We start from the raw sequence: 26421 nt of genomic DNA on the forward strand, positions 1-26421 counted from the left end.
GCCACCCTCCGCAGCGCCCCGCAGCTGCTCCGGGGATGGACGGAGCGCGCTTGCCATCCCGAGTGCGGCGGAGGGTAAGAGCCGACCAAGCCGGGGCCCGGGGCGGGGGCCGAGCCGGGCGCAGCTGTTCTGGGCCGGGAGGGGCGGCGGGGCCGGCCCCCGCTGAGTGACGGCCGGGCCGGGGCCGCGGCCGGGCCGGACCCCCCGCCCCCGGCAGCGGCGGAGCCGGCACGGCCAGGACGAGCCGCCCGGGCTCGGCTCGGCTCGGCTCGGCTCGGCACGGCACGGCACGGCACGGCTCGGCTCGGCTCGGCTCGGCTCGGCTCGGCGGGGGTCGGCGCGGCGCACGGGTGCGGTAAGCGAGCGAAGGGACGGCGGGCCAGGCCCGTATCGGGGCACAACATTTGGCCGGCACCGGGCGTCCCCGGCTCGACAGAAATAGCGGGCGCCGCTGCGGTCCGGGCAGCGCAGGAAAGAAGGAGGGCTTGGGTGCTGGGTCGCCGTGCCTGCGTCCCTGCCTCCCTGCCAGCGCACTTGCCTGCCTGCCGGGAGCCGTGCCCGCAGGTGGGAGCGCGGAGCCGGGATGCGCGGAGCCGGCGGCGGACGCTGCGGCTGCCGGGGATCCCCGGGCTCGGGCAGGCGGTGTCCGGGGCTCGGAGCGGCCGTGCCCCCGGCGGGCAGGCGGAGGCCCGCGGCGGAGGCGCTGGCACGGATGGGTGGATGGATGGACGGATGGATGGATGGACGGATGGCAGCCGGCGGTGCTCACGCGTGTCCGCGGCAAATCCTGGCGGGGATCGGGCGTGCTGGCACGGTGGGAGGAGAGGGCTCTGCACGGCGCTGAGCGGGTTGCAGAGGGCACCGAGAGTTCTTTACTGCTTTTGCTTGCCCTTGCAATCCAAGAAGCTCTTCTAGGAGATAGTTTTCCAGATATTGAATCGCTAGAAAGCTACGCTGCTTTTGTTAGGGAAAAGTGGAAATTAGCAGGGGGAAATGTTCCTTGAGGCCATTTGTTGTACTTGCCTTGGCCCTACTTTCTCCAGCTTGAAATAGTCACTGCCTTGAAAAGCATTGCCTATGCTAAAGATAACCTTTCTTCACTCAGATGGACACAGCTTCTGCCTTCACTCTGTGTTCATCTGTTGCCCTCTGCTTTTTAAATAGTCATGGATGGTTTGTTGGGCAGACTCCATAGCCCTCTGCCCCCCTTCAGAGCCAGCTGCTCTCCCCTTATGTGGAGGTCCTTTCTACTTGCTTTACATCTTTCCTTGGGTGTTGGGCCTTGAGCCCAACAAGGGTGTTCAGCCATGTGGCTGAAGTTGTTTTTAAGTGTTTTCATTTTTTTTTTAAAAATCCCTTTCTTATGTGTGACCTGCCAGATCATGCAGCAGTGAAGAGTGACTTCCTTGTTTCTCGTCCAGATTTGTGCTGAAAGGTGGCACCTTTTCTCAGAGTATCTGATAGAGCAAATACTGGACAAGCTTTTTGGGCCCAGAACCCCTACTTCAGGTTATAGTAGTGAGCTCTTTTGCCCTCTTGAAAGGAGGAGCTGGGCTACAACATGGAAGCCAAGCACCACCTTGCTCGCACTGCAGTGCCCAAAGCCAAATGCTTTTTGCAGTGCTGTCTCCTGACAGCCTCTGTGCCTGTTCCCCTGATGCACACACAGCTGGGTATTCCAACCAGGACACTGCATCACAGGCTTACTGCTTCTCATTTCAAAGTCTCTGTTTTCCCCCTGTCAGGGCTCTTCCCCCACCCCTTCTTCAGCACTGCATTGTTTTCCAGCCTGACTCATCTTGTTCTTCACACACTTCTCAGCTGTGATGGTCTGCTGCCTTTTCTCCAGATACTGTGGATTTGCATAATATTGGAAATATGTTCCTTCCCCCCCCATCCCCTACTGTATTTGGGAAAGCCAAAGAGATATAGAAACAGTCTGGTCTATCTCATTACTGCTTTTCTTTGCCCAAGTTTTACTTTCGTTCACCCAAAGGACCATTTGATTTATCTTTACAAAAGATCCTGAATTAACCCTTTGTAAGAAGCACCAGTCCTCTATTGCCAGATGTGTAGCTCCTATTCCCCAGAGCAATGTGCTACTAAATGTAGTGTTTGCAGGTGAATTGTGCTTTTCTGTGTACTGCTTTGCTGTTTTTCAGGTGTGTAGAGTTTTTGTGAAAGCACAGCTAGGAAACTGCGATCTGCCTTCTGACTTTTTTTCCTCAATAGCTGACAGTCATTTGCACATCGTGAGCTAGGAAGACTCACTCCTCTGATCAGGCAGAGACCTGTCGAGAAAATGTCTTCACCTGATAAAATTACCCATCTCTTGGGGCAAACAGGACAGAAAGTTGTGTTCCATGACTCTGTGGTGCTAAATGCCCCATGTTCTTGGGCACGTGGAGGCAGCACCACGGGACGCTCTGTGGCTCTGCCGCCCATCCCCAGCTCACAGCAGACCCCTCCTGAGATAGGGAGGTTCTGGCTTCATATGGCCTGTGTCTGCAAATCCCCAAAGATGGAGATTCCCCCCTTTCCTGAAGCCTTGCCTTAGAGCTGCATCGCCCTCCTGGGAGGGAATTCTTCCCACTTGTTCATGGTGAATGAGATAAACACATAAAAGAGGTTATCCTGAGTCAGGCCAAAGTCTGTACATCCCAGGACACTCTGGCTGGCAGCAGCCTGGGGAAAGCTTGGAAGCAAGGTTGCAGTGGTTGCTTGCCCATGCAGGCTCTGTGCAGCTTGGTAGCTCTCCCAGCTGGAGCTGGTTTCCTTGCTTCTGCAGGCCTTGCACGATGGCGTGAGGGTCTCACCTCTGTTAGTGCCTCATTCACGTTTGGTGCACATTGTACACTGCATACTCACTGCTGCTGGAACAGTGCCCATTTGGCTTCGGTGTTAATTAAGCATCAGCCTGTCTGGGGCTGATTAGCTGCACCTTGGTGGGGCAGTTCCCTGCCATTCCCTGTGCTTCAGCCACACTAGCAGCAGGGTGGGATTGGGATGTGCAGGCATTCATGTGTTACTAACAGCACATTGTGCTTTGGTCTGGCACTCTGGCAGGGCTCCTTCACAGGACATGGCCATTGCCTGCCTGAGGGTCTGAGGCACTGCTCAGTGCAGGACAGGAGCCTTTCTGCTCCAACATTCACAATGCACCCATCAGGCTCCCCGCAAAACCAGAGTGTGCCACAGAAACAGGGGTGTCCATCTGAGGACTACGAAAAACTCAGGCAAGAAACCCAGGATCACTTTCCAGAGGAGATTGTGGTGGCTGTGAAGCTTCCAAGTGGAAGGATTCAGGTTACAGAGGAGGAACTGAGTGCAGAGTGTCACTAATGACCCAAGTATGCCCACATGCTTTTCACAGGGATTAGTAATTAAGCAACTCAGTGCATGCCAGGTGCATGAGACAACCTCACCCCAAATAGGAGAACACATAACTGTGTTTACAAGTGTGTGTCTTAAAAATATGTGAAGTGGGGGAGATACAGCTGGGATGCTTTGTGTTTGGGCTTTGTTAGATCTTGGCCTGGTCACCAAACATCCAGGCTATTTTCTGATGAGAAAGACCACTTGGTGAGAGCCAGTATTGAGTTGTGTGGCTTGCAGGCTGCAGGGCTATTGACAAGAGGAGACCCAGGAGATAGAGGCAGTTTCTGGATATTGGGTTAGGAGTTGGCTGAGCTGAGAAGACTGAGGAGAGTGCAAGCAGTGTGAGACTTTCCTCAGCATTAGTGGATAAAGGGAGAGGTTACTTAGCTTGAGCACAAGGAGCCTTCCCTAGGGTGTGCATGACCTCAGACAACAGGATATTTGATGTGGAGCTGTCAAGGATGGGAATGTCAGCTCTGACATGAGATATCCATGGGACTGAAGCTGCATCATCAGTAAGTTTTGCCTGTGGCCTATTGAACTTTACTGCTGCAGGGGTTGAGTGATGACGGTAGCTGCAGATAGTGTTACGTGTTCTGCATGGCTGGTATGTCACTGCAAGAGTCACAAGTCATGTGCTTTAATAGACCCAAAATCCTTTCTTCCAGATGTTTCCTCTCAAATATGAATTTCAGGATGTCTTAGATTAAGAGCTGCTTGTTGGGAGGAAGCCTAGATCTTCTTTGGAGAAGTTTCAGTTCCCTGAAGGGACAGCAGATTGGTTGTTGGATTTACTTAAGAATGAGCCTCTCACAGAGAGGCTGAGAGTGCCTCAGTCTTTCTTGTTGATGGCTGACTTGCCTGGAACAATGAGAGTGTGTGCTCTGCTTTCTACATCTGACATGGCAGAGCTTCTCACCATCTGGAGCATCCTCTGTCTTTTCTCTGTCCACTCTCCTCATCCAGGACACAAATTTGTGTTTTTTCTTCTTTAAAAATCATTTCCCTTTAGGCAGAACATGACTGACTGCAGTTGGATTCCTCTGCAGCCTTCCTCTCACCCAACTGAATAAGTCCAATTCCTTTTGCTTGTTCAGCTTGGAAAGACCTGTCTTCTACTAGAGGACATCAAATTGCAAGCAGCATCCATCTGCATCTCAGCGGTGCTTAGCAGAGGGTCCCCTTTGGTCTCCCATGTGGATCTCCTGGCTAGACACTTTCTAATGCAGCTTGGACTCCAAGCCCAGGGCAGAGTCTATCGAAAGCCTTTTGTAGCTTTAACTAGAGTTTTCATCATCTTGTACATTTAAGGTGGTGATGCAGGGCCTAGACAGGCCAACAGTACTTGATGCTGTAGCCTGGGTGTGTGTTTATGGCTTGTTAAAATGGTGCTTTCCTCTCTAAATAGAAAATGAGATCTGCTTGAAAAGAAGTCTACAGAAATGTGTAGGAGGTTGTTACCTTAAGGGACTGGTCTTAGGCATTTATCTTCCTTTCATTTTAAGAAGAACAATGTACGTTTGAAGTGGAGTCAACTTTTGAAGGTCTGTACCTCAAGTGCAGGGCATGTAGTCGCTTGCAAAGCCACTACTGGGCTCTGGTAGTGTCTGTGAGAGAAGGGACTGTGGGGCTGAGGTGTGATGTTGGTACCTGTGTGCTGGGAGGAGACACATCTGTACCAGCACAGCTGCACTGACTTCCCTCGTGGGCAGGGTGAATCGTGGTCACAAGCACCCACCAGTGAAGACTTCTGCTGTGTGTGGATGTGTGATGACACTGGGGATGGATCCAACTCCTCCTCTGCTCTTCTCTGCTCTGATTTCTTACTGGGTCTTGCACAATTCACATAGATCACATTTTTAGATGTGGTCTCAGTAGGAGCTGATGTGCATCTTTCCCTTCATTGCTGCTAGATCTGGCCATAATTTGTTGGTCAGTTCTTGAAACTGCAGGAGCTGGTTATGTCTGGTTGCCCAGTGACTCAAAAAGCAGAGTTGCCCATGGAGTCATCAGCACCCAATTATGTTGGGATGCAAGCTCAGGGTTTGAAAATTGTCCCAGGAGGAGAGAATCAGCAGGGACTAGCTTTTTGGTGGATTGATCTCCTTCTTCTCTACATCCCCACCATGTCTGCTCCAGCACTACATGTGTAACAGCTACCCCTTCTCCGAGTGCTTCTGGTAACCCCACCTGGCCTTAGACCACTGTGCAAGTGCCCCAGCTCTCCTTCATTGCCTGGCTGTCAGCCAGAGAAGATCTCTAAGCTGACAGACCCTTTGCACACGTGTGCAGCTTCCGAAGAAATAAGGGTCTGAGTCCTGCATGAGATTTCATTAAGGTTCACTACTGGCTTTAAGGTTTGTCACCACGTAAGGACTGGCCACATAAGAACACACTTTTTGTTTAGAAAAAAGCTGGAGGTTATTTGTTCCTCTCATCTGCACAGCATGCATCTTGGATCTGCACCTGGATAACTCACTGAGATTTAAGTGTATGCACACAAAGCACCTGGTTTCTCTTGAATTTATAGGAAGTGGTCACTTGAGGTATGTATAGCTCCTCCATCAAAAAACACCCCAGACATTGGCATTTATCTTTTAAGTTATGCTGCAAGTAAAGGAAAAAAATTATTGTAGCAACTATCAAGGGGATAGTTGATATTGGTTTGTTATTTTTATACTGCAAAATAATAATTCTGAACTTTGACTCAGATTTATACTTAAGCTGTAAAAAAAAAATCTCATAAATCAAAACTCTGTGTGAGTCAAACAGGAACAGTTTTCAAGTCATCCCTCATGATATGAATTCCTGCCTTCACTGCTTCTTAAATACAGCTTTCATCTTGAAAGGACTTCTGTCTTCAAACTTGGCAGTTTTTTCAGGAATCATCAATAGCTATGCTGGTCATGCTTGGCTACCTCCTTATCCCAGAATCCAAGCCCCATGCTCTGCTTTCACATTTCAGAGCACAGAAAAGGTTTTGTGGTAGATTCATGGGCTGTCTGGGGCGAGGATGTTAATTTTTTTCAGACGTGGCTCCCGTTGTGTGGCAGAGTACACAGAACTCCTGTCCTCTGCCTCTGGTGGTTGTTGGGTGTGGCGGTGGCCAGGGATGCCCCAAACCCTCCCACGTGCCGAGCCTTGGGCACGCAGCAGCCTGCACAGACCCCCGGAGCCAGGCTGGCAGGGCTGATAACGGAATTTATCCTTGGAAAGCCTCGCACCTCTGCTGAGCTGAGTTGCTCTTTCTCCCTGTGTTTTGATGAAGGGAAATGCTTTCTGTGCTGTCCTGGTGCTGGCGTGCTGGACATGCGGGAGGTTGGGCGGGGAGGCGCTGGGCTGCCCGGCACAGCGCTTGCCAGGTGTGTCGCCTGGCAGGCCTGACACAGCACCCGTGGCTTCCACTGTGACATTTTTGTATTTTCTTGAAATTTGTCTTGCTGCTGTTCCTGTCCCTTTACCCAGTTCTCCCTCTCCTCATTTGTTCTTTTCCCTGGGGCTGTCAGACCACAGGGAGATAATCCAGCAGACCCTTCCATTCAGCAGCACAGGTGCTGCTCCACAGCCTTCCTGGCAGCCTGCTGTAGCCTGAGCCCACTGCTGCCCTGCTCCTGCCCTCCCTGCTCGCCCACCTGAGGAGCACAGCCAAGCACTGATGCCTGCCTTCGGAGGGTGGTGAAACAGTGGGCCCACGTGGGCTGCTTTCCCGGATGGATTTCCACCGCTTTCCTGGGCAGACGTCAGTGCTGCTCTCAGGTTTCGGCACCCCAAAAAGGCCATGGCGCTGCAGGGGGCTGTACCAGTGCAGAGCCCTCTGAAAGGATTATTTCCAGTGTTGTACAGGATGCTTTTCATTTTCACTTATTTTCAGCATCCATTTGTTTGCTCAGCACTTTTGAACCCTTCAGAAAGAAACTGTTCTATCCCCCTCATGAATCAGCAATGTTGTTTTGTTTTGTTTGTTTTGTTTTCCCATATTCATGGTGAGAACAGTCTTTCCTGTAGATGAGCTTTTATTCTCTCCCAGCCAATTCAATTTTTCTCCTTTAACAGTTTTAATGATTGTTGTGCATTCAAGCCTGTGGGCTGCTCAGATTTATTAAGTGCAAGTGCTTGGGCTGTCTTCCTGTGTGACTTACAAGTACTTTGAACAAAGAGACCTAATATCTTGCTATCTTTGTAATCTATATGAATTTCAATTTTTTGAGGACTTAAAGTTGCAACAGTGTCAGCTCTGTGCAGTATCTCTATAATGCACTTATATTCTTTTGTGATGCTTCCTTACCTGACTGAATGAAGAGTGATAGGGTTAATGAAAAAGAGTGAGAACTCAAGTGCTGAAGGATCTTGTTGTTTAGTTTGAGCTCAGGTGAAGGTGGAACCTGTGTTAAACCATGCTTGTACTCTGGCACAAGTCACGGAGAACCGTTTTGTGGTGGTGGGTGTTCAGCACTCTGTACAAACAAAAACAATTTCACTTGGGCAGAATTTACCTGCTTTCTTATCACTGGCAGTTCAAAGCCCTCTTCCATTTACAGCAGATAGGCTGGTTTGCTTCTTCTCCCAGCACTCATTAACAAGATAGGGTAGAGGGGGCCTGGGATGTAGAGATAAGGGAGCGCCAGTGAACACACTGGTCCTGGTGGCTGTGCTGGAGGAGACGGAGCTGAACGGCTGGTTCTGCAGGCAGGGGAGCAGTACAGAATGTCCTGCTGCCACGGGCAAGGCTGCTCCTCTCAGTGAGCAGTGCGCTCAGTGTGCTCTCTGTGGGAAATGTGCGAGGTGCTGGCACCGTCCGGCTGCACCAGCGATCTGGGAGGGCACTGTGTCCCCCGACACTTCTCTTTGGGGTACGTAGCAAATTAAATTCTCTCCATGGGGATTTCAGCTGCGTTTCAGTAGGCTCTGCACCTGTCTTCAGCCCTCAGGGCCTTTGCTATATGCAGCCTCGGCTCCATATCTCTGCAAGATGCTTTGAAACCTGAGGCGTTTTCCAGAAGCATTGCCTGCGTGCACTGACATCCCGTGTCTGTCCTGCCTCTTGGTGCTGACATCTCTGTTCTTCTGGAGGGAGGCAACAAGGTCACCCTGCGGGGCCGCACTCTGCTCCCAGACAGGCCCCTGCTTGCAGTCTTGCCTGCATTCCTGGGAAGGGTCTGTGGCTGCCTCTGGGAATAGCTGCCCTCATGTAGCCAAGACAGATATTGCTCTGTGTGTGGCAGGTGTGGGTATTTTAAGCCATTATAGGGAATTTAGCAGCTTGGGGTGGGTTATTATCTGCCTTTCTGCTTGCTCCTAGCTCCAGCTCCTTCCACGGCAGAATGGTCAAAATTACATATGGCATATGAAATCCAGGCTGGTGGTGGCTTGTGCACTGATATCTAAGGCTGCAGTAGCACAGCACATATCCAGATCCAAGTCCAGGCTGCTATTCTAGGATTTCCTGCCTCAGTGTTCATGGGCAACTGCAGTAAAGGCTCTGCCCTTCTCTGTGCCTGCAGGAAGGTCAGGCTTGGAGGGGCTGAGCTGCTGGACATGGCTCATAGGCTGGCTGGTGCGTGGCTGCTGCTCACCAGCCTGGCAGCGCAGGGAGCCTGGCACTGAGGGCTGCAGGGCACTGGTGAAGCACAGGAGTGTGGGGATCCTTCTCCTCACTCAGCCAGACCCACTGAGCCACCCCGCTCCTGCTTCCATCACCCTCCTGGCTGCCCTTGGCTCAAGTGCCCACGGGCTGATGGCTGCTCCTTGGAGCAAACCAGCCCAGTGAAAAGCTGATTTTCACCCTTGCAGTTCCCAGAGAAACTGAGGGATTTTCAGGGACTGTTTCTCCCATCAAAAAGGCACCATCTCGTTGCGCTTCACCTCCTAAGTGCTGAGTGGCAGGAATGTGAGTGATGCAGGAATTGCCACCACACTAGCGGGGAACCAAACGTCTGACAAGATGACAGCTTCTAAATTTAAGGGCTTGCTGTTGAGCAAGTGTGTGTACATTGCTGTGCCCTTTTGTGACCAAGCTAAAGATAATTTTCCTAGCTGGAGCAGCAACTGTGTTGTAACTTGCATAAAGAAACTTCTCCACTAATGAAGAGTGATCATAAAAGCATAATCTGTACAGAGGGGACAAGAAAAGCAGGAAAGATGTGATTCAGGGTAGGGCTCTGATGTTCCACAGGAGCTGAAAAGACACCATTTATAGAAACTCAAAAGATGTTTGGCTCCCTAAAAAATACACAGGCCTTGCTGTTATTTTTAATGTAAATGTCACTCAGAAGAATAGCAACACTTTAAGAAAAGTCACTTTAAATTATCTAGGACTCGGTATTCTCTGCAAAAACAGAGCCAAAAAAATATAAATGTACAGGCAGTGCTGTGGAGCAGAAGGAGACTGTCAGCAAAAGAGCAGGTTGGATATGCTTTTTGTGTGTTATGCTGAGTGTACTTTTAACCCACCTGCATGTTTTAAACACATTGACCTTTTTCTCTGCAGTCTTTTTGCTTGCAGAAGTCCAGTAACATGCATATGATTGTGTATGGCACATTGTATTAGGAGACATGGGCCAAACCTTGGGGTCAGCAGGGATTATCCGGATAGACCATTCACTTCTCTTCTTGCAGGGTTGGTGTAGAATGTGCAGTAGCACACAGGTCAGCTGCTCAGCTGGCAGCAGTGCAAACGTGTTGTCCAAGGAAAGGTGGGTCACTAAATAGCACATTTAACTGGCAGCCTCCTGAACCTGAGTGGATAATACTTCCTGATCTCCTTGTGGCTTTAAAATACGGGAAGAAGTGCCGCGCATTGTAGCCTCGTGGAGGTTTCAGGGCTCAGAGGTGCTCAGTGGTGTTACAAATCTGTTTTCCCATCCGGTAACAATGTTATCTGGAGTGCCATGCGCAGGGCAGTGTTATTGGGGGCTCATAAGGACATGAGTGAGAGCTGAATGCTTCATGACTTATGGTTTATTGTCCTTCAAAGTGCCCAGGATGCTTCATTAACATCTAACACTGCTTGCAGAAGGACATCCCTAGCCAGGGTCCTGTACCAAGGACTTCCTCAGTCCTGTCCCATAGATCCGTGGTGGGACCATGTGCTACCGGAGCTGCGCCGCTCTCACGTCCCTGGGTGATTATCTGTGTGTGGGATATGAAAGGGGGGCTCTGAGCAATCTTTTGAAATCAGCTGTGCTTTAAGCACAAATCTCCAACTCTGGAGTGTTCCGTGTTCCCCAGCCAGGCAGGCTGCAGCATCATGCTTCATGTGTTCAGTGTTAACGCGCTTTGTTTCCGTATCAGGTTCTGTTACAGCATAAAAGTGAGATCCACGAGACTCCTCTAAGATGTCTTACAGAAAGGAGCTAGAAAAATACCGAGACCTGGATGAAGATCAGATCCTTGGAGCTCTGACAGAGGAGGAGCTCAGGAAGTTAGAGAATGAACTGGAAGAGCTGGATCCTGATGTAAGTAATTTTTAATTGAGACATTAGGTCATGAATCTTAGTAATTGTGGGGGAGTGGGCTGCATTAGTAGTCTGTATTTCAGCGGGATCCTTTGCAGAGCCTGTACTTGGAGCAAGAGTGGAAGAGACTGGATGCAGATACACAGAAGAAATTTTTGCCATTGGAAGCATAGTCTACATGTGTATCTTTGTTTTCCTGCCCTTTTCCCAATGTGATGAGCATCTGTGACTTGCAGCAGCAATATGAGCCAGGGCTGGTGCAGTGCAGTAATCCTGTGAAAAATGGATCTCTGTTTCTGAGCAGGCCACCTTGGAGGGAATGCTTTGCAGGTTGCTTGGTTTGAGGGTTTTCTGGGTTTTTTTTTTGGTGTTTTGGGCTTGAGGTTTTTGTAACAAACTTCAAATGGCCTGTATTTTCCTCCATTTACGCAGAAATCCAAATCCCGGAGTTTTGCAAAGTGGGACAGTTTATTTTTAGCAACCTCCTAGCATCAGCAGGAGCTGCACATACGCAAACATGGGGGCTGCTGGAGCCAAGCTGGTGAAAGGTTTCTGGAGCCAGCACTGCCCTGTTGCAGGGGATGTGCAGAGCCAACTGGCTGGCCTCTGGTTTATGGCAATGTTACTCGAGGAGCTCGGGCACTGCCAAGTGAGAAATTGTTCCTGCAACATGCAGGAACAGTTAGTGTTTCTGGAGTAAAAGATGGGTGTTGTAGATTGCATCATCAGTATTTTTAATTGCAATGCAGGAAACTATTTGAGAGCTGGCAAACTGGCTCCTGGGATTAAGTATATGGGCTGATGGGCTGATTACAGCTACCTCAGAAGACACAGGGTGAGGCAGCATTCTGTGAAAGATGAAGAAAGGTAAAATAATTATGGACATCTGTCAGTGCAGGTGTAGTCTGCTTGAAGATTGCATTGTTGCTTTGCACAACATGAAGTCTGTGGAAGCAAGCTGTCTCCTATGCCTCCCTGCTTGTGCAATTCACACACTTCTCTTGCCCTCCAGGGTTGCCCAATTCTAACTGCTTCCTATTCGTAATTTTCCTTCCCAGGCTTTTCACTGATACAGACATAAATTATAATGAAGTACTTTTATCAGGCAGGCATGGAAAAATCAAAGTGTGTTGTTCAGCATCACCTTGGATGTCTTTAAAAGTAAATGTTGACTTCTATCCAGTAAAGCTTTAAAGAACCTGCTTAGTGTCAAATCTGGGAATAGTCTTACTTACTGCATTAAGGCTGTTCTATATTTAAATATAAGCAGGTGTTTACGTGCCATATGTGTCAAGCACAAACCAATTTCCCATGGAGGCTTACATGACTGAGTAGCAAGGAGGCAGCTTGAAAAAAAGCTGGGGTTCAGGGGTTTTGCTCTGCAACCAAGTGATCTTCTTTGTGAGACCCTCTCTGTAGTTTTGTGATGGATCCTGAAAGGCAGAAAAGACCACCACAACTCTCTGATCTGCTCTGTGAAAGATCATGAGATTTAACTGAACTGATTCTTGTTGGGGCACATGGAGCATTGTGGGCACTTGGACAGACTGATATAGTGAGGAGAAAGTGGCTGAGAGCTTCCAGAAAGAAAGGGCTGGAGCTGGTGTTGCAGAGAAACATCTACTGGGCAGCATTTGAAACTGAAGGGGGGAAGGAGCATCACGCATCTTGGATGATGTGGAAGTCAGTGGGGCTGGATGAAGATAACCTTTGACACAAGGAGAAGCAAATTCTTCCACTGTGGAAGAAGAGTGGTGCAATGAGGGAAGTGCAGAGGGGAGAGTGTTTGATGGATGGGGATTGTGGCCTGCAGGGATAACCTGTGTTTCTCACCTCTGTGTCTAGAATGCACTGCTGCCAGCAGGGCTCAGGCAGCGGGACCAGACGCAAAAGCCACCAACTGGCCCCTTCAAAAGGGAGGAACTCATGGCCCACCTAGAAAAGCAGGCAAAGGACATTAAAGACCGAGAAGACTTGGTTCCTTTCACGGGTGAAAAGAGAGGTATGGTAATCCTTTGCACTATGCTGGGTGTATCACAATGAAGGCATAGTGGGTGCACAGCAGACGGGTTATGTGTGACCTGTGTTGGTAAAACTTCTTTTTGAAACTACTGGGGTCGTGAATCTGCTCTCTCTGCTGCCTAGCCCCAGCCCAGGCTGGCTGATAAACTGGGGTGGGCCCAAGAGGTCCCTGTGCTGGCTGATTTGGGAACCACCTGATATGTTGTTAAATGCTGGACAGAAGTTGTACCAGGCGCAGCCTTCTCCCATCCCCATGCCACTGCATCTGTATCAGGTTCCGGGACAGAAATCATCTTCTGTCCTCTCCTGCTCCTCCTTGCCCTGTTCTCCTATGAGCTCCTCATGTTAAGCTCCATGTTTCACTGTTGCCTTTCACTCTCCATTTTGACTCTGTGAGCTTCTCACCACAGAGAAACTCCAAGCTCTCCACAGCTGTGATGAGGCCCAGCAGTTCCCATCTAGTTTTCATAATCTCTTGACAACTCCATCTTTATTTCCCAGTCTCCTGCAGGTTGCTGGTTTGTGTCTTCCTGCATCACACCCTGCAGTGGCTGCTGCACTCCTGCTCTGCATGAGCAGGGTTTTTCTCTGCCTCTTTTCTTTTCCTCTCCTTCTGGCATCTTTTGCTGTTCTCCTCGTATATGACTCATTATCCAAGTGACTTTCCTGTTAGAACTCCAAATATTATCTGACACAGGACATGGTCTGCTCAGTCCTTGCCTCTGCATTCCAAGAGCTTCTCAGTAACTTCTCTCAGCTGTTATGTCTCCCTCTGAACCGTGATTCCCCTGCAGCAGAAGATCTGGTTGTCCAGTGTGGAAAAAAAAAAGCATGAAAATATGGGCATACGAACATGTTTCCTAACTGAGGGTCCTTCTGAAAGGTGCCACCTTACTGACCAACACAGCTCTCTTAAAAAGAGCTTGTGTAAAATCTGTTCATTATTAAAACCTGAGGCAGTATTTTTAGATTTTAAAAAAGTTTAAAAAGTAGTCCTTGAGAGAGGTAAATGAGTAAATTGAGTACTATCAGGAAGACTGGTTTGATACCTTTCAGGTGTGCCCCAGTCCGGTGTTGCTTACCCACCTGGCTAGCCCAAAAGGTAGAAGCAGTGTTCTGCAGGAGATAGAAGTATTTCAAGCATTTTGAGTCTGCAGCATCATACTTCAGTCTGTTGTGATCTCAAATGAATGAAACATATTTTCATTTGTAACACACTGTTGAGAGAAGACACTACTTACATTGACTGTGAGCCAGAGATGGTAAATTACTTATTCACAGCTGTGATGAAGCTGTAAATAAATCACCACGTTTGCAGTTTGGAGGGTGATTTACTGGTTGGCCATGGGAGGTGCTGCCCCTGGCTGTGCTGCTGGGCAGGGTGGGAGGTGGGGTGTGCAGACATACTGTGACATAAGATGTCATGTGTTGTCATCATCATGCATGCACCGCTTAATTTAAAGTTCAATCTTGTAACAAAGCACCACTGAGATACAAAACTTTCTAAAACTTAGAAATTGACTGAAATTAGGTAATTAAAATTAAATTAAACCCCAGAAATTTTGGTGTCACTGAGGTGTCTGAAGGAGTTACTGCATGACAGCAGAATTAAGTTTGCCCTGTTTCTCTTGTTCCCTGCTGGTGTTGCCCCCGCCAGAAGGTACATACAGTTTGCCCAGCAATGCATCTGGTGGGACAGATGCACACCAAGCCAGGGCAGACATTTTGCTGCTGAGTACCCAGAAGGTGCCTGGCTGTGCAGGCACATGACGCTGCCTATTTTTGCAAGAGCAGCTGTGTCTCAGAATCCGCATTCCTGCTCTCTCTGTCAGAGCAGCAGTGTGCAGGCAGAGGATAGGAGTAAAAGGCTCTTTATGGCAGCCTCCATTTTGTCCCAGAGGACCCTGAGGTGCAGTTGCTTCTTCCTTGAGGCTAAATTTAGCCCCTTTCTGCATATCCCTGAGCAGCTGGATTGTTTTTCCCTTTTGGTGCCACTGACTCTGGTTTCAGAGAGGTGACAAAAATAGTCCTGGCTGGCATGCTAGGCCAGGCCTTTTGCAGTCGCTATCTCTGCAGTGATCCAGGACTATTTTAGGGGAGGAGACTGCTCCAAAATCTTCCCAGAGCCCTCCTACCCCTGTCCCAGCAATGCTGGATTTTCCCAGCAGACTGCTCCCTGCTGTGGAGTCTTAAAACATCACAAGCCTCTCTCTTTTCTTTTGGGCTGTCACAGGTGGTTGCCGTGTTGAGAAATCCCAGACCTGACCCATTCTGCCTCCAAGAAGGATCTGCTGCCCATTGCAGCATGAGCAGTAAGGAGCTGGGAGCAGCTGTGCAGGGCCATCATCAGCCCTGTCTGCTGCCCCATTCCTCCTGGGATGCAGCCAGCCCCAGCAGAGAAGGCGCTGTGGCTTGTCCAGAGGTGGCCCCAAGCAGTGGGATGGGGGCTGGCAGGGAGCCCACTGTGTTCAAAGCTCCAGCCTCCTGTCCATGGGGGCACCCCCCTTAGGGAAAGGCCCTGAGCAAGCAGCTAAGATGACAAGTTTGCATTACCAGGTGGACCTGTGGATTTGCACCTTTGAGTTGCAGGGAATAGGTCTGCTTTTTGGCCTCCTGCTGCCCAGAGAGATAAAGCACAGGGGTCTCCATCTGGCATGCTCTTTGCAATAGGGTTGAGCTAGAACAGCTGCCCTAAGCCTGCTCCTCCTTGCATCCCATATGTTCACTGAACTGCTGTCTCTACTTGCTCCCAGAGCTTTCCACCACCTCCTTTCCACCCTCTTTTGACTAATGTGCCATCTGCCTTGCCAACATGCACAACAGCAAGAGGTGTCTCGGTGGCAGGACTGATCCTGCACAGTGCTGGGACAGGCCACTCTTGTGTGCTGGCAGACCTTCACCCCTTTTGTGCAGCCTTCAAAGAGGTGAGGGTCAGGCTGTGCATGCCTTTCCGAGTGCTGAGCTATGAACAGCCATGATCCTGCTCCAGCGTTCTGCTGGGTTTCCATGGATGCCGTGCTGCTGGAAGGGCTGAGCTCTGCAGCTGCCGTGCCTCCCCCTTCGCATGGCAGCAGGACTCAGACCAAGCTGACGGAAAGGGATTCATTTTCTCTTCTGATTTTTCTCTTGTGCCCCCTCTGTCCTTTCTACTTTTTAAATCTCACAGCATGGAAATGCATCTGCAAGCGTAGCTGTGAACTGGGTGCTGTAGCTTACACCGAGAGTGACCTCATTTTGCACTTATAGGAAAAGCTTGGATTCCCAAGCAGAAGCCGATGGATCCTGTTTTGGAAAGTGTGACTCTGGAGCCGGAACTGGAGGAAGCCCTTGCTAATGCCTCTGATGCAGAACTCTGTGACATTGCTGGTAAAATAATTTCTCAGTAATCGGGGATGAACGTTGTTCAACTTCTAGGGGTTATTTTATTCTTTTGTGGGAAATGAGCTATTGCAATTTTTGCTGTTTCTCTGAACGCTGTTGGTTCTGACAGAATTTATTTATTTGTTAAAAAAAATTACTCTAAGCCTGTGTGATTTAATAAAGAGTGGGGACCAAAGATGAGGAGGAAGAAGAAGAGTTTATGTATGGAACAATGTGTGGTTTGATTTCTTCCTTTGTCTCTACCACTGACTGTTGCTAATTCCAGCCTGTACATTCAAGAGCAAAACTTTCTTCAAACCAAATCTTAGGAAACAGTCAAGCAGACCCAGGATATTTCTTGTGCAACCTGGTAAAGGATCTGCCAGGTTATAGAAGCCTTTCAGTGGACACTCAGGCCTGGTCTTTTTTAAGGAGCTTTTTCAACACATTTTAAGCGGTGGGTTTGCTGTAATTTGTGTGGTCAGACAGTCAGATAACAATACTGGGATGTTGCTGAAGGCCATAGTGTGGACTTAGCTCTGTGCTTGGGATAGGGCATGCCTTGGCCAAAGGAACACATGGACACCCCATGATGCCTTATGAAGCTCACATGTGCTCTGCTGGTCCAGCAATCAGTGAATATTTCAGTGATACTGGCTTCTTCTTCCAGTTTTGTCTCTTCAGGTTTCCATAGTCCCTAGCAGTATCCTTCTCGCTGGAAGACTGTAAGACTTACAAAGTCTGTAGGATAACTGCACCAACTTGACATCTTCTGCATAATAATACCATCTTCTGGCTTAGAAATGTGTTTCTGCATTAAGGCTCCCAAACATATGTACCCTGGCCAAGCATTGCATCTCTGGATTTAACTTTTTTTGCTGTTGATCCTTGACTTCTGTAAAGCTCTGTCTTATAAAATCTGCCTTTCTAAGCTACAGATCTGTGTAGCAATTATTGTCTCATGAAAAAGCTCTTCAGGGCAGCTTGTTCTACCGTTGCTGGGAGCATACACTTAAGTGGGAGCAGGAGTACTGATGTGATACAAACTGTTCTGGAATCTCAATATTGACAGCAACAGCCTTGCTCCTGCCTGCTTAGCAGGATCCATTTAGCAGGAGCTCATTTTGCTCCTGCCTGTTTAGCAGGGATCATTGTGAGCTGTGGTGTGTTGGATCCCTTCCTTGGCAAGGCCAGGAGGGTGGCTCCCAGCAGCCCTGGAAGGGCTCCCATTCCTTTGATCAGGTGAGGGAGACAGAAATAGGGTGCCTTCGTTCTGCCTGGGCTCCTGCGGAGAATACACCATAAGCACCAGACTTAGAAAAAGTGGGTCCCTCTTGTCTAACACAAACTTGAGCCCCCAAAATGCATGGTCGTGACAGCAGATGCTTACCTCTCTCTGCAGTGCAGATACTCACACTCTTGGCTGCTGCAGAGATTTCATTGTCCAAACAAGCCAAAGTGATTTGGGGACTATCTGAATTACCAAAATGCTGAGCCTGCAAATTACTTTCCCAACCCGTCTTGCACTCCTGAAAATTCTATCTGCGAGCAAATGACAGAGAAAAGGGCAAGCTAAAATACAATCACACTTGAAGTGCCCAGCCTCACTCAGACTTTCATATGGAGACTGCTTGGCTCTGTGAGATCCAGTTGGGAATGTGCTGTGACCATGGGGAAGTTCACTGAGACACTTTGCTTCTGGCTGTCCAGCCTGTGCAACCCAGAGTCACGATGAGCTGTCACCATAACAGATCCTATTCTTGTGCTAGGCTTCAAGGATACCTTTCTCCTGCAAATTCCAGCCCTTCTGGGCCAAAGCAACAGAACATGGTGACAGACTGGTGCCAACCAAGTCTAAAAAGTGCCTTTGTGGTGGCATGCTTGGATTTTAGGAAGAAATTTACTGTTTTCACAACTTTGTCTATCCAGAGATCAAGACTTGTTTAGATATGTCTGTTTCAACAAATACTCATGTGTCTGCATTTTTCTTTAAAAAGTCATATAGCTATTAAAAAAAAAAGTTGTTGATTCAAAAATCAGTTTATTTTCAAACGTGATCTTTCTGTGCGTAGCAGGGTTACTTTTAGAAACAAACTCTAGCCGAAAGTTCCTAAGCCACTGATTTCTTATATGTCATTTGCAGGAAGTTCACCAGAGCCCCCAGACATTGTTGAATTTGTATTTGCATATTGACTTTGCAGTCTTGAGTCAGAGAGACACAAATTGGCTGAGTTTGGCTTTTGGGCTCTTACAGCATTTGAATGGTGTTCGTAGCACCACTCTCTACATTTTGACTAAGACAGCAGAGCTTTCGCTTCTCACAATGTCACCTTCCAAAGGTACCAAGTGCAGCACTCCAGCCAGCTGTTGAGTGAAAGCACAATGTGCATTGTTTGCTGCAGGTAACAGTCACCTCCTTGCCGCCTTGGGGTCGGTTTGGCTCCATGTGGGCAAAGCTCTTCCCCAAAACTGGGCTGAGGAATTACGCGGCATGTGCCCAGTGAGCAAGGGTGATGAGGATGTGCAGGCTCCTGCTGGACTGGGCGGCTTGTACTAAAGCTTACCAATGACATTTTTTTTGTTTTTACTGCCTTCTCCCCATTATTTTTGTGTGATGCTGAGTCAGGTAGGTTACTGGGAAGCTTTGAATGTTTGTTTGTTGTCCACAAGATGATGTTCCTCTTCTCCTATGGCCCAGGCTATACTGGAATAAACAAGCAAGCGCATTGGAGCGCTGTAGTATATTTATGTCAGCTGGGGGGCTTTGTCCTCCCTTTATATGTTTTTCTATGCTTGCACAGGGAAAGGTAGTGTGCTGTGTCTTTTCCTGGCTCTGGAGCCTACAATAAATCCTGTTCTCCTGTTTCTGTAGCCATCCTTGGCATGCACACCTTGATGAGTAACCAGCAGTACTATGAGGCACTGGGGAGCAGCACCATTGTGAACAAAGAAGGCCTCAACAGTAAGTGATTTATGTTAGCAAGCTGCAGTATTGGGCTTTGAAGCTGCTAATGGAGGCAGTGATGATTATTTTTAGGCTGTGCATGTCAGAGCAGCCTGTGATTGCTGGAGCCATCTCTGGTGCATCCTTGCCCTGTGCCAGCCAGTGGGGTCTCTGCCACCTCCTTGGCGCCCTGCGGGAGCCAGCACAGCCCGAGGGACAGCCCCGGGCAGGCAGTGTGCCTTCCGTCACTCAGGTTTGGACCTGAACAGCACACAGCAGCAGGCACTGGCTGTCCTGTGCTGCAGGGCCCCAGTGGAGTGGCTTCTCATCTCATGGCTGCTTGTCAGGTCATGCTTCCATCGCTCCACTTCTGGAAGAGGAGGAAAACACTCAAAGAAAAGATAGTGCTACTCAGGCTGCTTTCATTTTCACATCTTGCTTTTCACTCGCAGGTGTGATTAAGCCCACACAGTACAAACCAGTTCCTGATGAGGAGCCAAACTCAACAGATGTGGAGGAAACTCTGAAACGAATACAAAGCAATGATCCTGACCTGGAGGAAGTCAACCTTAACAATATTATGGTATTTGCTCCTTTCTAGCATCCTCTCTTAGTAACAAGACTCTGATGCACAGAAGGCAGACACTGGGTCTGTTTTGCTGCACAGGGCAGCATCATAACACTGAATGTAGCCAGACAAGAAACACCAGGACTTCCCATCTCCATTGTGGGCAGCAGAATGGATTGTTACCTGCTGTGGGACAAAGGCCTGGGGTTGGTAGGAGGAGGATACCTCTAAGTGCCTGGAAAAATGGAGCTGTGTTGAGGGTGGTCTGAGGAGACCCAAAACTGGCTGTCTGGTTAAAGCCATTTTAGGTTGCTTTAATGACTTAGGCATGTTTGGGGGAGGGAATGTTGATGTATATTATAAGATGGTGGGAGGAAAAAGGTTTCACAATCCAGATACTTGCCATAAAAATATTAAGAAGTCACCCTTCTCGCAGGTGACTCTGTCTATCACCCAACCATCCCTTCTGTGGACTCTTTTACTTCTTGTAGAAAGAAAGTCAAGACCTAGCACCACTTCTTATGTTGCCTTTGGGACACATACATACACTAAAAAATACAGTTTCTGTTTTATGGGGTCTGTTAAATGATGACATAGCTAAACAGCAAGAACGTGGTTAACTGCACGTGCACATAAAACACATTTTTGGTGTGCTACCCACACCTTTCTAAAACAGAAATATTTTTACTTTTTAAAAAATTTTTACTGTTTGATTCAGGCTAGTGACCCCATCCCTTGAGGACACAAGGCTGAGAATCAGGCAGGCAGGCACCAGCTTTGTGTGTTGAACTCATGACTTTGGGAGGGGGTTTGGAGAACTGGGGGGTGACAGTGGAGATTCTGTGCTGCTGGGTGCTGTGTTATGGCTCTGCAGATGACTTTGAGTATAGATGATTCCACATGGTGGGATCCAAATGGTGTGGCAAGAAGTCCAGGGTGAGGATGCCACTTACAATTTTAGGTGAAAATTTGAACATCTGAAAACGGTATCTGAAGTTCTTAATAAGTGAAAAATACTGATTTTGAAGGAACTCAGAAAAAGCAGCATGGATTTTTTTTCTGGGCTGAGACATAGCATGGCAAATGTTAGCCTGTAAGGTGTTGTTTAAAGCAGTCAGAGGCGTCTGTGATTTGTGTTACGTGGCGATAATTTCAGGCCTTTCTGGATCGGTTCCTGTAGGTGGAAATTTTCTGAATGTGACAGGAATGTTTCTCAGTGCTGCCATTCCTACCAGAGTGCACAGGAGCAATGCTGTGTAGGCTCAGGGATCCTAGTTACCAGCATCCCCACAATGCCCATGTTCCTAGGTAGCTGAGTTTCTGGGCAACTAAAGAGCAGAGATGCGGCTTCAAATCAAGGCAGTGAGCTTTCAGCAGAGCACAAAATAGGATGAAGACATTGCCATGCTCCTTAGAACAAGCTGGTTATAGCACAAGTGAAAACTTGTGAAAACATTTTTCAACCCCTTCCCGAATTACTTCAGTGCATTTGGTGATTTGACCTTGATGAGAAGTTAAAAGTATCTTTTACATGTATTGCATATTCATTGCATACAGATGATGGCCTAACACATGATTTCCACATTTCTTGTCACAGAATATTCCCATACCAACTCTAAAAGCTTTTGCAGAAGCACTGAAAAACAACACGTATGTGAAGAAGTTCAGCATAGTTGGGACCCGGAGCAATGATCCTGTTGCTTTTGTAAGTACTGTGAGACCATTGTCCAGTGTTGTGACAGGAACTGTTCCCAGGCAAGGTATTTTCAGCCTTATTGACTGACCGCTTCTGCACCTTTTGTTGTGTTTGGCACAACATTCCACACCTCTGGCTGTTTGCTGGTGCTTCAGTTTCAGGAGCACTAGTGGAAGCCAGCAATAGACAGGCTTTGGTTCCTTCACTTCATTTTCCATCTGTGGAGGTTTCAGGGTGCAGTCCTTTAACCCATGCAGTCCTGTATTGTCCTCTAAAATCTCCTGGAAAACGAGCGTGAGACAACAACTGATGTCCTAGTGGCATCTTCTAAAAGCAGTTTGTCTCTGGACATTTGTTTCTGTTGGTACAAAGGTGTGCACACCTGTTGCTCCCCTCACACACGTCTGTTCCAGATGTCTCCCATGTGTTCTTTGTGCAGACGTGTGCAGAAGCACAAGCAGGACTGCATCTCCTAATGTGTGGCCTCTGTAGGTGATAATGGGTCTTTCTGGCTGCTGTGAGTGATCTTAAATGTCACTGGGGACACAGAGAGGAGCCAGTCATTCTGCCTGGCCTTCATGCTACCTTCCAGGCTGTATCTTTGCATCCTTCTTCAGCAGCACTGCAGTCAGTTTTTGCTCTCAGTCACCCAGGTTACTCCTGCCTACCTCCACACACACACACACACACACACACACACACACACGTGCACTCCAGTTTCCTGCTAGAAAAAGAAATTCTCTGGAGGGCAATACTGCTCTTAAATTACTTCAGGCACTCTGGACTGGGGAGACTGCCTGTGCAGGCAGGACAGGTGCTGTGTCAGAGCTGTGCTGGGGGAGCTGTGGGGCTAAGTGCTGTGGGTGCAGGTTAGCCCTGCCATGTGGGCATCACCTTCTGGTCCTTTAGCTTCATGTAGGTGAATCCTCCCTTGCAGTTTATTTGAAGTGACATGATCTGATCAGGTCTGGGGTGTTATGAGCATTCCAGCCACTTCTGGTCTTACCCACTAAGGAGGCAAAAATTATTAATATGGTTGTGATGCTGCTTGGGAGGACACCTTGGATGTGGAGATCCCTTGTTGTTCAAGACAGATGCTCCTCTCTCTGCGTGCTTTAATGGGAAGCATCTCAACCCTGTGCAGTGCAGGCAGGGCCAATGCTGGTCAGCATCCTTGTCATACCATGCTGGCTTTAGAGGAGGGACAGATGAAGCTGTCACAGGGCAGCTGTAGGTGTGGACTATCACCTTTTGGGGTAGCCCCAAGTGCTTGTCCATGGGAGGTTTTGCTGTGGCCTCCAGCAGGCTCATGTTCAAGCATCCCCCTGCAGCAGCAGGGAACCCCCTTCACTCCACAGAGAGCACTTCCACCTGGTGGCAGTGAAACTGCACAGCATGTGGGATGCTCCAGGAGTACTCTGGAGGTGAGGGGGGCTGAAGCCCTGCTGCCCTGTGGTGCTCTGCCCCTGCCTGTCTGACTGCCAGCTCCTCCTGCCCACCTCTGTCCACAGGCCCTGGCAGAAATGTTGAAGGTCAATAGCACACTGAAGAGTCTGAACGTGGAGTCAAACTTCATTTCTGGGTCTGGGATCCTGGCCATCGTCGAAGCGCTCGAGGGCAACACATCGCTTGTGGAGCTGCGCATTGACAACCAGGTGAAGCGAGCGGGGGTGGCAGCTCTGCTCAGGGGAGCGTGGCTGCCTGGGGCAGCAGAGTGTGCCCTGACACAGAGCCTGGGGCAAGCACAGCTCCCTGAGAAACCCACAGCTTGAAGCAGCTGAGCTGTGGGCAACTCAGAGACAGCTGACTGATTGAGAGACCAAAATCCTGGTTTCTACAGATGTTCAAGATTAGCGGCTGCTAATCTGTCCAAGAAATAAAGTCTCTGGGGAAAAGGACTTGTGGGAATGTCTGCTGGAGGAGCGGGAGCCTCTCAGTTGTAGCATGTGTAAAGGAACAGGCCAGCAGTTTGTTTTACCAGCTCCAAGTCAGAAATGGACACAGGTCCAGAGAAAGATCTGCAATCTCCACTCCTTCCCTCTAAGTGCTTGCTCTGAATTACCCTCTAGCCTGAACAGTTTGCTTTTCTGTTTTCTGTTTTCAAAAGAGTCAGCCCTTGGGCAACAAAGTAGAAATGGAAATTGCAAATATATTGGAAAAGAACACCTCCCTACTGAAGTTTGGGTACCATTTCACTCAGCAAGGTCCCCGGCTTCGCGCCTCCAATGCCATGATGAGTAACAACGACCTGGGTGAGTCAGGCTGGCCGAAAGCTGGGAAGCATGGGAGGGTCCTGTGGGCAATTCCTGGCGGGATTAGGGCAGAACTGCTCATGTTAAAGATGCATAACAATTAGAATGTGCCTCTTGAAGGGCCTGATGGTGCTTTGCCCCTCAAGGAGGAGGGCAGCCTTCACCAGCTGGTTTCTTTCTGCAGCTGCTGTCAGCCAGGCAGTGTTTTTTGCAGTTACAGCAGGTATTGTTGGGAAAGAGCAAGAGCTGCTGATGTGGTTCAGTAGAACTTGTGATACAGCATGTGGCACATGGGCTATGAGCTTCTAGCATTTGTGATTCCCGCCAACTGCTTGTCTTCCTCCAGCTTCATTCCCACTTTAACAAGGAGATGAAAAATAGTAGAGTTGAACTTTGACAGCAGTTAAAGTTTGGCCCATCCCCCTCAGCAAAACAAACTGGAACTGCTTCTCGGAACATGTGAGAAGCCACATTGCTTTGAGTTATCTGTGTACCCTCCATGAAGTGATTAGACGTGCTTGTGAAGCAAAATGTGGGCAAGTCTGCAAACTGCCATTTCAGCCAAAGCACGTGGCAGAGCCTTCCCATTGCTTGGCTACAGACTGCTGTAGAGCACTGGAAATCACGCCAGCAGTGCTGAATGCAGCTAACACACCCACTATGCTGTACACAGCAGCTGTCATATCAGGCAGATGATAAACCTGTTGTGTTTTAAAAACAAATGGAAAAAATCAATCTTGCTTCAGCCAGTACTCTGCTCCTAAGAAGCACAGCCAAGCTATGTGCCAGTTCTTCAAGGATCACACAAAATACTCAGTACCTGGTCACTTGAGCACTGCACTGGGAAAGGCTTGCTATTTTCTGTCCTTTGGAACAGAGCATGATTTTTAATGACTCTGCAGCACCTGGCATGCAAAATAATCAGCTCGAAGATTTACAATCTCGTATTTTGATTGTTCCTGCTGTTAAGAGGACGAATTCACAACTTGTTTTCCGTGTAAGACTTGTGTATTTTACCTCCTTGGACACTAAGATCTGCATTTTTTGTCTGATTTGGTTCTTGTTTGCAGCTCGTATTCATCAGTCTGATGGTCTCTGGCAGTAGCATCTCAGCTGTGCACCTGGACAATGTATAAGTAAAAAAACCCTTTATCTTCCTCCCTGTCAGCAATAGCTCTCTGCTTCTGCTCCACTCCAGTGTTCTTGCCTATCAAGTGATGCTGCCAGAACATGGTTTTGGTCTCATACCTTCTGTTCCCAATATGCTCTGTGTGAACCGACTGTGAAGGCTTTTATGTTCATCTTCATCAGCTAACTTCTGCATCCTCTTTATGTTCTGGGGTTTTTTCCCACACCTTTCTTGGAGAGTCATAAGCATAGGTGTCAAGAGGTATAAATCAACTTTTAAGACTAGATATGAGACTGTTCTGGCTATGTTAACCATAATCAAAGGACTGGAGCCCAATGGCTTAGGATAAGAAGAGATTTTAAAATATTTTTTTTTATTGAAAAGGCAGATTTTTAATTTGAAAAAACAGCAAAGGAAAAACTGTGACATCTGTTTCCTGCTTTCCATCAGTCAGATGATGAACTGGCTAAAGTCCAATTACAAAGACAAACTGTGGAATATAATTAACTACAAAATAAGGGAGGTAAGGCTGAAAGTAGCTGCTGGCCTTAAAAATGCATAGGAAGAAAAACCTCATCTTCCTTGATTTTACTGTGTAAGGCTGTGCCTGCTGGACAAGGCAGGAATTCAGAAGCTGGTGCTATCCTGTTTCTTTCCTGGCAGAAAGTACATCTTTCAGCTAGCTCCTTTCTACGGCTGTTAGGGCAAGCCTGCCATCCACATTATCCCGCTGCCATGACTGACTCCTCTTTCTCTTCTTTTTCAGTGAGGAAGAGAAGACTTGCAGAGGTGAATGGGCCTATTTTTCCCAAGTGCAGAACTGGAGTGTAGTTCCTGGCTATGGAGGTCATTCCCAGTGATCTGTGCTACACTGTGGAAATCTAAAGGCAATAAGTGCCTTGACAGAGTATTTGTGGTGCCTCTGTTCTGTTTTATGCACTAACAGTTGAAATGAAATAGTAGCTGTAGTTTTTATGAAGATTTTATCCAGTAGGACTGTGAATGTTTTCTGTAGAGTTGGAAACTATTCAAGCCAACTTGTCAATGTTATGCAACCTCAGTTTAGAGTACAATCCAGTGTTAAAGGGGATTAATTTTTCTATAAAATTCCTGCACGGTGTTTCATAGTTAGGATGTGGTATGCATGAATGAAAGATAAAATTGTTTCACACAAATTGTAGAAGTATTAAAAAAATACTTTATTTTATTTTATTTTTCAAAGTTGATCTCAAGTAACTACAGAGGAATAACTAGTTTAACAACCACTTCTAACATCTGGAGACATGGCTAATTTCAAAAATTGTGAGTTACAATTTTTTGCCAACATTTGCTGAATCATTTGAGATGCTGTGCCAAATGCATCCCAGTGTTTCTTACAAAAAAGCTGATCTCCACCCCCGATTAAATGGAATTTAAGGCCACCAAATATAAAACAGAGTCTCAAAAATCAAGTGGTTTAGATGGGTGAATATCCTTCAATCCCATGCACGTGTGAAGAAAACAGTCATTCTTAGAGGTGTGATGCAAACCCTAACCTCCAGAGATGGCCAAACTAATTGGCGAATGAGAACCTTCTCTTCTATTCCCCACTCCTTTCAGTTTCCTAGTGTTAAAAGTG

General features: G+C 48.1%; 1 protein-coding gene across 5 annotated transcripts; it reads left to right on the forward strand.

The window, feature by feature from the left end:
- Positions 1–26010, forward strand: TMOD1 (tropomodulin 1). Of its 5 annotated transcripts, none has more exons than XM_030968480.1 (10): positions 1–74; positions 10669–10832; positions 12678–12834; positions 16101–16220; positions 19087–19176; positions 19611–19741; positions 21324–21431; positions 22934–23077; positions 23530–23674; positions 25570–26010. In XM_030968480.1, exons 2-10 carry the CDS (start codon positions 10713–10715, stop codon positions 25632–25634), a joined length of 1080 nt encoding a protein of 359 aa, XP_030824340.1. In that variant the 5' UTR covers positions 1–74; positions 10669–10712; the 3' UTR covers positions 25635–26010. The 5 variants fall into 5 exon arrangements, with proteins under 5 accessions (XP_030824340.1, XP_030824342.1, XP_030824338.1 ...); XM_030968482.1 differs by lacking the exons at positions 1–74; positions 25570–26010 and adding exons at positions 242–355; positions 24745–25560; XM_030968478.1 differs by lacking the exon at positions 1–74 and adding an exon at positions 245–355.
- Positions 26011–26421: the final 411 nt, after the last annotated feature.

Source organism: Camarhynchus parvulus, chromosome Z, assembly GCF_901933205.1.
Source record: "Camarhynchus parvulus chromosome Z, STF_HiC, whole genome shotgun sequence".
In the NCBI taxonomy this organism is placed as follows: domain Eukaryota; kingdom Metazoa; phylum Chordata; class Aves; order Passeriformes; family Thraupidae; genus Camarhynchus; species Camarhynchus parvulus.

Excerpts from the sequence above, each read along its gene's own strand:
- TMOD1 (XM_030968480.1), top strand. The coding sequence starts at position 10,713 with ATGTCTTACAGAAAGGAGCTAGAAAAATACCGAGACCTGGATGAAGAT. Across the intron at positions 16,221-19,086 it reads AGAACTCTGTGACATTGCTG|CCATCCTTGGCATGCACACC; the intron begins GTAAAATAATTT and ends CTGTTTCTGTAG. Across the intron at positions 19,177-19,610 it reads GAACAAAGAAGGCCTCAACA|GTGTGATTAAGCCCACACAG; the intron begins GTAAGTGATTTA and ends TTTCACTCGCAG.